The 11041-nt window shown below is 41.7% G+C and overlaps 1 protein-coding gene across 1 annotated transcript in view; it reads left to right on the top strand.

Annotated features, from left to right (window-relative positions):
• The first annotated feature begins 6036 nt into the window (after positions 1-6036).
• Positions 6037-11041, top strand: part of galnt12 (UDP-N-acetyl-alpha-D-galactosamine:polypeptide N-acetylgalactosaminyltransferase 12) — a 10148-nt gene continuing 5143 nt past the window's right edge. The window contains exons 1-6 of the mRNA XM_037693220.1: positions 6037-6692; positions 6946-7115; positions 8796-8985; positions 9065-9250; positions 9332-9449; positions 9821-9997. Of these exons, the coding sequence (XP_037549148.1) occupies positions 6325-6692; positions 6946-7115; positions 8796-8985; positions 9065-9250; positions 9332-9449; positions 9821-9997 (1209 nt within the window). The 5' untranslated portion in view covers positions 6037-6324. The remainder of the gene's footprint in view (positions 6693-6945; positions 7116-8795; positions 8986-9064; positions 9251-9331; positions 9450-9820; positions 9998-11041) is intronic.

Here is an 11041-nt window from a genome sequence, read left to right as displayed (position 1 = left end):
GTGTGTATGTTACTTTTGTTTGTATTGTTCCATCCTGCATGAAGAGCTAAATACACAATACTTGCTTTAGTTTATCATGCTTGGGTTTAAGCAGAGAGGCCTGTTTCATCTTCTTTTAATCTGTGGAAATGACTCAATGTTTCTAATGTCTTGCCTTTGCAGTGCCTTCATGCAGAGGTTGCATCATTCATAGTGGTTTACCACCACCTAGTGACAGCAGAGCATATAACACTGACTGGTGATGGCAGGAAAACAGGAGTTTAATTAAAATATACCACAGATGCAGAGCTGAGACTATCATAATAAGAGTGTTTCTTAGAGACATCTGGAGATTTTTACTAAAAGTTTAGATTTTGTTCAGTTTGATCGACAGCAGGGTATAGCAGGAAGCACAATGGCAGTTTCCTAAAAACAAGTAGAACAAGGTGAACCAGAGAGGGAAGAATTCAACGACGACAAAACAAATGAAGCATCTAACAGAAAGAAAAGTATATAGTACATAGCAAAAATATTTTGTCGGTAGACCGGTGTTACAAGTGTCCTTTGATGTGAGCTGGAGGAAGCAAAGGGAGGTGATTTGCTGATTGACAGCTGCACTCAGGTGAGCTGTCAGGATGTGGAGGCCACGCCCACTGCACATAAACCTTCACACTCAGGGTGTAAAGATTCTGTAGGTACGTGGCAGGAAAACAGTACAGACTGGCCGTGACCTCCAGGCCTCCAGGCTGCATTAAAATAAATCTCATCATTCTGCAACGTGAGCTCAGAGATCGTTGAGCCAGTGTCTGTCTCCGCTTTAAAAATTCAGCTCCAACCTCAATCGTGCACCGGGGAAGTTCTAGAAGATCTGCACAGACCAGGAAGGGTTGTCGGTGTGACGTATGCTGTCCCAACTTTGTGACTTAAATTATGAACAAAATTATTATTCACTTCAAGGTCACGAGAGTTCAATTGCTCAAATGAAAAAATTACAGTTCAGCAAATAAATGGTCTTTGTGCAACTTTTAGCAATAATGGCATATTTCCCATCAACATTCAGCATGTGTTTTATGTTTAATACTCAAATTCAAAAATACTTTATTAATCCCAAAGGAAAATTAACTGTTGTAGCTCATCATCCTGGTTTTTATTAAAGAGTTGTTATAGATGTTGATGGCTTTGGGCAGGAAGGATCTCTTGTAGCGGTTCGTCCCACAGTGTATCCGAAGAAACTGACTACAGATGCCGATCTGTCCACCCAGACCCAGCAGACCTCTCGATCTCGGTCCTCTTGGGCAGCAGGACTGCCTGAATGCCAGGCGGAACTCCTTCCCGAGCAATGGACATTTTTCCCATCAGCCAGCCGAACCCCTTGTCGCTGTGGACTTAACTGCAGATGCCAGGGGATGATCTTTGTCCTCCTGCTGTCACGAGCTGCGTTTCCCGCCACCTCCAAGATCTCAGCGGTCAGGCACTCGAGCACCGCCTTCAGGTAGACGGGAATGCATCCACGGCACCTCCTTTTCAACTCATTTGGGATTTGGGGCTGTAGCTGATGTGTTATTTGAGCTTTTGAGATAATAATCAGCAGCTCCCGGTTGTAGAAAACCACCTTGTTGTTATGGTTACGCATCACAAAATATGCCCAAAGTAAAAAAGGTTTCAGTAAAAATCCTTCCAGATGCACAACATCTGTTACCAAAGGAAGTAATCATCCAGAAAAAATGATTTACATCCAGAAAAAGAGTAATTAAAGTTTTCACAAGCAAAATCTCATAATGAAAGTAACAGAGCTACTCCAACATGCAGCCACATTGAGCGGCGCAATTCTAGAACATGTGTAAATATGATCATCACCTTCTATTGGTAGCGCTGCATTTATATTATCAGGACAATAGTGAGGCTTCCTACGTTGTCTGTCATCACTTGCTGCTGTTTGACGTGAACAGAGCAACACTCAGATCTGTATTTATCAGTCTGAGCTCATGATGCAGGCCGGATCTCTTAGCATCAGTGTCCCTCCTCCAACGCCACAGGACCGACAAGAAAACGCAGAAGGAGGAAAGAAGTCCATCAGGCCAAACTTGAACATGTTCACACACCTTAAAGCTTTTGGTTGCTCTATGAAAGCCTGGAATGGCTTTACTCGCATTGTGCGTCATTTTTAAATTCACCAGTCAGATAGAAATATCCAGGCATGTCCTGCAGGTTGAAGATTTTTCTTCAATTGTTTTTATCAGAATGAAACAATAATAGAGAATAAACATTGAACTACTGACGTTAATGCACTTTTTCATTCAAAGCAATAGTTCAGATATTTTGAAATCAGGTTCTGAGGAAAGATTATGAACAAGAAATATCTTACCTGCTGTAGAAAGCTCTTTGAATGATCTCACTTTGGAGAAGCAGTTTATTTTCTGTTTGGATTGATGAGCTAACTGCGAGTCTGAACATGGCTTCTCTACTATTTTAAGTCCTAATGTTTGTGGTGAATTATAGCTGCCATCTTAAAACAACTCCCATCTAAAAAAATAGTAACTTTTTGCTTCACACAGTAATTTAAATAGAACTACCCCAAATCTTTAAATAAAAATCTATGGTTAGTTTCAAGCACAAATAGCAGCTGGCACTTACTCAAATGTTTAAATTGGGCATTGTGTGGATTATACAATTGTTTTTTTGTTGAATTTAATTAGAGCTGGTCAATTACTGACTCATCTGGGTTAAAGATCTGAATCCTCACACTGAATCAGGACTCACGAGTCAATATGGAAAACAGCTGAATCATTTGAAACGTGGCAAACTCATATGAGTTCAGTTGGTGACTCAGGTTAAAATCTCACTGGTAACACATAACACCACAGTCTTTTGTATTTGTTTTATACGTGCACGTTTGATTTGTACATTTTGCATTTTTGTTGTATTCGTTTTGTTCTATCATCTGTAAGTTGCTTGTTTATTGCTGTGTGGAACTGTAAAACTTAGGTGACTCAAGTGAACCGGATCACTTTCACGAATCTGTACCAGCTCTCAAATCAGTAGAGTTGAGTTTTAAACAGTCAAAGTGATCAGGTTTTGTTGAACTAAAGCAACAATATGAAGCATGAAAGCAACTAAATTTCACAAGTTAAATCTACGTACCCACTTTAAGGTTTTTACTCTTTGATTGAAATAGTTTCCTCTTGTGCACTCAGGTCCTAAGGTCGGACTTTGAGCTGTTTTGTTCCGTATAGTTTTAAGAGATTTACAGATTTTTCACCCATTGTCGTTCACAACCAAATTAACAAGACAAAGCTGCAAACAATAGTTTTCATATTTAAACAGCCAAGGTAAGCAGAACCATCTGATTTAACAAAATTAGGTTAATCAAACATTTTGTGTTTTAAGGTGTCAGGATTCTGGTGTAGATACTACTGGGAAGTCTATACCATATTTTTCAGACTATAAGACGCACTTAAAATCCTTTAATTTTCTCAAACATTGACAGTGAGCCTTATAATCCAGTGCACACTATGTATTAATTCTGGTTGTGCTTACTGACCTCAAACCAAATTTATATGGTTATTGTGAATGAACTGAATAAAGTTTGACTTATCTGACTGTTTTGTTTCACTTAATGCGCCTCATAATCCGGTGCGCCTTATAGTCCGAAAAATACGGTAATAATATTTCAACCGGAATAACCACACAGGGTGAAACCTATCGCAGAGCCTTTGCATAAACTACTATGACATGTTTAAGACTGACATTAGGACCACAGCAATCCACTTTAATTTTGGTTTACAATAGAGAATATTAGTTGCTCATAACCTTTCCAAAGAACCTTGTTTCAAAGCGTCTGGATTTTCTCTTTAACTCTGATGCTTTTAATTAAGGTCTTCATTTTTTTTTTATTTGGTGCAAATCACCAGTTTTATTTTCCTGTCAGTGTAATTACATACACTTTATGTTCCATAGGAAACAAAAGAAACCCCCTTCGTCTGTTTACATTAATAATGTGTCACTGACAGACACCAAGCTCATTCCACCGTGGCACATTACAACACGAGGCTGACTTGTTGCCTTCTCATGTCCCTTTGTGGTTTTTATAATATGGGTACTTGATCAAACAGCATGCCACTCAAATTACCTTCTGGCCTCAAAATAGCCATTTAATTATTCAACGTTTTAATTTGCTTTAACATGCATTTTGTGTCAGATTTCAGCTTTGGTGTCAAGAGTTTTTAATGTGAGTGACATAAAATAAAAGCCTTTAAGGTGGATGATTTTTTTTCTCAGGGTCACAGAAGGTGCTTCAGAGATGTTATCTTGAGTGCAGCTGTGGTCTGTATTGAAGTAGGCCGCTAATGAGTTTTATTAATAACCCTGGGGTTCGGATCATGTTAATATCAGTTAATATTTTAGATTGAACACTTACAAAAAAATCAAAATAATAAATGTCATAAGTGAATGTAAAGCTGTGGTTATTCAAAAATACTCTGCTTTTTAATTTTTAGAAGTAATTTCTGGACTCCCTAATTGAAGTTTCATGACCCGCAGTGGGGACTTGACCCAAAGAACCACCAGTGGTGGACCGTAACGAAGTACATTTACTTGAGTACTGTACGTAAGTACATTTTCGGAGTATCTTTATTTGTGTATTTGTGTTTGTGGGAACTTATGACGTTCACTCCACTACATTCCAAAGAAAAATATTGTACTTTCGACTCCACTACATTCCTAGGAAGCTTCTTGTTACTTGTTCCTTTCGGCTCAGCTTTATAATCCACTGTAGCTGTTTTTCTTTCCTGAAATGCAGTTGGCCAGTTGTTGATTCAGGTATTATACTAGATTCATCTGTGCAGAACATTCATTGTTTTGTAAGCTCCTGTTAAGTATGGAAGTACTTTCAGTTATCAGTGTTACTGTTTCCTCTCCTGTGTTAAGTTGTTGCTGTCAATTCACTTTTACAGACAAACAACGCAGTGTATGAATAATGAAGCTGAGGAAAACACTAAATGTGCATCATCTGTTAGGATTTCTGTGACTTTCCACAAACATGCAGGAAGATATAATTTGTAGTTTACAGGTTTTAGTAAGGCATGTGGTGTTAGAGTGGTTCTATACATTGTCAGGTGATTTCAGAGAGTTACAAGGTTCTATAAAATCACACAAAACAATGCAGCAATGTTAGAAAATATATTTGTACTTTAAAATACTTGAGTATTTTTAAATGCATGCACTTTTGAATACTTAAGTATTTTCAAAAGTAAGTACTTCATTACTTTAACTTGAGTTAACTTTTGACTGAGCAACTTTTACTTGCAGATGAGCAAGATTTGACCACGAGTATCAATACTTTTACTTAAGTACTAGAATACTTTTTCCACCACTGAGAACCACTGAGTTAAATTACACATGTAGCGTGTCAAGAATCTAAATCATCATATCAAAAGTGCATTTTAAAGTCAAATGATCAAAGCTTTCAAGTCCAGTCTAAAATATTTTTATGGATTTACCAAAGTTTTTAAACTTCAAGTTACAGCAGTCAGCTAAACAACGCACACCGTCTCCTTCAGATTAAAAGCCTACAAAAAATCAAAACTTTTTAAATGTTTTTTTTTAACAATTATCCAAAAGTAACCAGCGGTTTAATACAGTACATTTTTTTTAGTTATGATATAATTTTGTAAAACAAAAAATAAATAAATGTAAAAAAATCTTCACCATTATTCAGTTTTATTTTGGTAGTCATACACCGGAAATGACGGCGCTAGCTTTGCTAGCTTAATACTTTATTAAACTTTAGCATAGAAAAAAGTAGCCGCAAAGTACATTTTTGTCGATGTTCAAGGTTTACAACAAAACGACCAAGTCAGGTAGTTATATAGAGATATTAAAAATAAGACAATATGCGTGTATTGGATAAAAACAGTAGATAATTTTAAACGAAAGCGTTTGGTTCGACCCGGTCGGACCGGATTTGCTTCGTCGTTGTAGTTTGCCACCCAGCTGCCAATCCGAGGAGATGACTAGCTAATCTAATCCGAGTATAGTAATCCTTTCACACGTATCCAGCACACGGTTGGAGGATTTCAAAGAAGGAGGAGCGCTTTACTTTCTCGCCAATAAAGTTGAACACGGAGGTTCCGGTAAATAAGTAACAGCGCTGTGGCAGAATGTACAGGACAGTCACAAACTGAAGGAAGAACTGGGCACAGGCACAGGGAAACATGGAGAAGTTGGTGGAGACGAACTAGCCTTCTGGCCTGTTTAATCCCAGCAAATTCCGCCGTTTTTAATTTTATTTTAAAAGGGAATGAAACCTCGACCAAACTTTTCCCAGCACCTGAAGGAGGCGGCACAATGGCCGCATGCCGTCGAAGGAATCGACCCAGAGTTCTCCTCCTCCTCCTCCTCGGCGTCACTTTATTCGGGTATTTCGTGTTTTTCAGACAGCGCTCCGGGGAAGCTGCGAATCGACGTGAAGGAGGAGGAGAGGAAACCGACGAGAAGAAACGAGAAGTGGATGATGAGCAGCTCAAGAAGCCCGTCTACGAGAAGCCCCCCCTGGATTTAAATGCCCCGGGAGAGATGGGCAGAGCTCTGCAGCTGAGCCTGAACGAGCAGGAGAGGAGAAAGGAGGAGGAGAGCATTAACAGACACCAGGTTAACACGTATGTCAGTGACAGGATCTCACTGCACCGCAGACTGCCAGAGAGGTGGAACCCACTGTGAGTAACCAGCTGACTAATGTCCACATTACACTGTCCTCTGAAACTTTACACACTTTCATACTCCACATAAAAAGTGTAACTCAGTTGAGTCTCAGGCTTACTCAACTTGTTCAGCCTCCTGTTGGGGTGGAGTAATAACTGCCACCTACTAGAGACAAACAGGACCTACCCAGTTCACTTTCAGCTGTTCTCAAAATCCACAGCTAAAGATGTCGGAGCTCGTCAAGTGAACTTTCTTTTCACGTCTCAGGTGCAGGAATCACAAGTACGACTACAGGTCCCTGCCTACAACCTCGGTGGTGATCGCCTTCTACAACGAGGCCTGGTCCACCCTGCTGAGGACGGTCCACAGTGTGCTGGAGACATCCCCTGACGTCCTGCTCACAGAGGTGGTGCTGGTGGATGACTACAGTGACAGAGGTAGAGAGAGGCGCAGGAAGCTGGTGGGGGGGGAGCTGGCGCTGACTGCCATCTTTAAAAGGCAGGAGGCTTGTTAAAAGTGCTCACATGGGTGCACACGGACAGGTTGCTGTTAGATGGGTGGAGGGCAGGTGGATATGAGAGGTTGGCAAATAATGAAGTCGCGTAGAGAAAAGGATAAGGACATGCAGGTGAGCTTAAAGTAAATGTGTGTAAGAAATCTCATCTTTTTAACAGGAAAAAGTTGAGGTTCTCTGACCCTTTTTACAAATGCTTTATTTAAGAGCTCATTAGTGTGTTCTAGGCACGGTGGCGCAGCTGGTAGAGCTGCTGCCTCTCAGCGAGCAGGTCCCTGGTTCAAACCCCGGTCCAGGGGCCTTTCTGGGTGGAGTTTGCATGTTCTCTCCGTGCATGCGTGGGTTTTCTCCGGGTGCTCCGGTTTCCTCCCACAGACCAAAAACATGCATGTTAGGCTGATTGGTAACTCTAAATTGTCCCTAGGTGTGAGTGAGAGAGTGAATGGTTGTTTGTGTTGTTTGTCTCTATGTGGCCCTGTGATGGACTTGCGACCCGTCCAGGGTGTACCCTGCCCCTCGCACAGTGATTGCTGGACATGGGCACCGGTGACCCCCATGACCCAAAATGGAATAAACGGGTAAAGAAAATGGATGGATGGATGGATAGTGTGTTCTAGCTGACAGAAGTTATAGAAAAAGCTCCGCAGGCGTTTGGATTGTAAGTAACTGGTTCAAACGTTTTTGGATTTTCAACCAACCATAAAGAGCAGCGCCTGCTTCGTCCCCAACAAGCTGCATGCGCTCAGTTCAACAAGTATCGGACTGTTTTCTGTTGATAAATGAACACAAGGTGCAATTTAAAGGAACAAAACCGCTGTCAAATCTAGATATCTGGTTGGCCTTGTTGCTGTTTTTAAGTGCTTTATAAATAAAGTGGTATGGTTTAATAGTAATATTTTCAGATCCATCTTATCTACTCCTGTATTCGTCCATTTAAAGTTAACTTGTTCTTGGATTGTCACCTTATCAAGCTGAAATGTTTAAATTGGCTATCAAGAATATTAAACATCGGTTTTTAAAGTGGACAAAACTGGGGATCACTTAGAGACACAAAACGTGCACCAGCTGAGACATGTCTCATGGCAAACGGTGCTAATTTACTTTAATCCGACAGTTTAGGATTAAATCTGTAGACATTCTAACATACTATGTCCACAGTTGCTAACTCTGAAGTTCAACTCTTGGGACAACATGAAGTGGAGGAGAATGAGAATGAATGTGGATGAAACAAAGCGTGACTTTAGTGTGTTACTAAATTAGGCTCTAGTAAAATTTGTTGTGACACCCGGTGAAAAATGAGACGGGCTTAAGTGATTATCTTCAGCTGAACATGAACATGGCTCTGCACTAAATCACTTCAAGTGTCCGCGTCTTTGGTTTTTGAGTTGTTTATCAAATCCGCAGCTAGATATAAAGTTTAAGTTCAAGGCTAAGGCAGATTTGTAGCCTTAAAGATAAAAGCTGGCGTATCGTTGACGCTGTCAAACCTGACCCCAAATTCCTGAAGTGAAAAACCTGTTTAGCTCACAGCTGTGACTTTCTAACGCGTACAAAGTGTTTCCAAACAAATATTTTAATGAGCTTTAACTGTGCTTCCTTGAAGCTCACCTGAAGGAGCCGTTGGAGAAGTACCTGTCGGGTTTGAGGAAGGTGCGTCTGGTGCGGGCCACAAAGAGGGAGGGGCTGGTGCGGGCCCGGCTGCTTGGAGCGTCTGTTGCCACGGGCGATGTGCTGACCTTCCTGGACTGTCACTGCGAGTGCCACGAGGGTTGGTTGGAGCCTCTTCTCCACAGGTGAGAAGATTTTCAGGAAACAAAACAACACGTGTTTTTTTTTTATGTGATTTTGATTAGATGAATTTTTCTCCTCAAGGATTAAAGAAGAACCAAAAGCCGTGGTTTGCCCTGTCATTGACGTGATCGACTGGAACACCTTCCAGTATTTAGGCAACTCTGGTGAACCTCAAATTGGGGGCTTTGACTGGCGGCTGGTCTTTACCTGGCACGCTGTTCCAGACTACGAACAGAAACGCCGTCGCTCGCCCACCGATGTCATCAGGTGTGTTCACAGAACTCTGCAGAAACTGAGATCACATGTGTTAATTTGCAGCAAGTTAACTGTTGTTTATTTTACTTTCAGGTCTCCTACCATGGCAGGCGGTCTGTTCTCTGTGAGCAAGAACTACTTCCATTACCTGGGGACGTATGACACGGGTATGGAGGTGTGGGGAGGAGAAAACCTGGAGTTTTCCTTCAGGGTAGGAAAGAATCTGCCTGTGTAAAAGTTGTAGCTATGCAGCGAGCATACTGTACATGCTCTCCAAGCAGTTTGGAAACTGTCTGCACACATTTTTTTAGTAATAAGCAGCGCCTTTCTGCATTTTTTTAAAAATCTTGTTTAAATTTACTGAGAATCATGCGACGCATTTCTCTGCAAACCGCAATGAATGATTTGAACTTCACAGCTTGAAAAAAACAGCTTAATACTTTGATTGCAGGGAAGAATTTGGACAATTTGAACTACGGTAAATGCAGTTTCCCTGCTCCCCTACAGGATTGTGCTTTGCTAATTGATTCATAGCTGAGAGGCTAACCAAACCCTTGTGGCTCTGTGGTTGATGTCTCTTAGATTTGGCAATGTGGAGGCAGTCTGGAGGTCCACCCATGCTCCCACGTGGGTCACGTGTTCCCTAAAAAGGCCCCTTACTCACGCAGCAAAGCGCTGGCAAACAGCGTAAGAGCAGCGGAGGTCTGGATGGATGAATACAAAGAGATCTACTACCATCGCAACCCCCACGCACGACTGGTGAGGCGCTCATGGAGAATCCTGCACAGCCAGTGTAATCGTTTGAGCAGGCATCAAGGCAGATTTAGACTAGAAGTATTGTAAAGGCAACTGTTTTTATGCCAGCTGCTCTTATTGAAGACTTCTGGTTGGTTAATGACAAACACTCACAGACACACCAAACGCTACACATGTACAGCACTCTCCCGCTGCGGTGTAAAAAGCTCCCCTGATTAAGTGACTCTTGGGATACATGAGCAGCAGACACTCGAGGTGACGGAGGTGTCACGGCATTCCGGTGTGTGATTACCACCTTTCCGTGTCACTCTGTGCCAGCAGGTGACACCCACCTGTCCTTGACGGCGTGAGATCATTGCTAACCTATGGGGCGCCCCCATCTTTGTGTGTGCACGCATCAGTGAGCGTGTGACGGTGTAGTTAAGAGGAGAAGCTCTCTGAGCACAGATCAGGTGGCGCTCATCAACCCCCTGAAAGGAGGAAGTCTCCGAAAGGTGAAGCACTTGAACTCCACAGTGCTTCTCCTTTTTTTTTTTTTTTTTTTTACATCGCACCTGATTGAGAATCTGTTTTTGAATTTCAAAATTGCTAAATCGTTCTGCAACTCCTGCACTTTTTCAACATTGTCTTAACTTTTCATTCAGTTGTTTTTAGATTTATTTCTGACAGTTTCATTAGGATGACTCGGGTTACAGTTAGTCACGCTCACACTCATTTTGCACTTGGCGCCAGCCCTTCAGGTTTGGCCCTGCAGAGCTGGGCTTGTTCTCGTCCCTTTATACCGGTCCTTGCATTTGATAAAAGACAACCTCCTTAGGGAATTTGTCTCAGGACCAGATAAACTGATAAAGAGCCAATTAGAGCTGTGTTCGGGAGGACGGCCAGCATTCATCATCCGGCTGAGGATTTCAGCCCCTCGTCTAGCAGCAAAGGTGTGGTGAGCATATGCTCACTGGCAAATTAAAGCAGCCAGTTTATATTCTCTTAATGTAATCGGCTAACTCTGCATGTGTGTAACTCTCTGCATGTGTGTAACTCTCTGCATGT

The sequence above is a fragment of the Nematolebias whitei genome, chromosome 19 (assembly GCF_014905685.2).
Source record: "Nematolebias whitei isolate Nwh7 chromosome 19, NemWhi1, whole genome shotgun sequence".
NCBI classification, from domain to species: domain Eukaryota; kingdom Metazoa; phylum Chordata; class Actinopteri; order Cyprinodontiformes; family Rivulidae; genus Nematolebias; species Nematolebias whitei.
The sequence above is the reverse complement of the archived record's forward strand: the minus strand, read 5'-3'. Positions and strand labels throughout refer to the sequence as shown.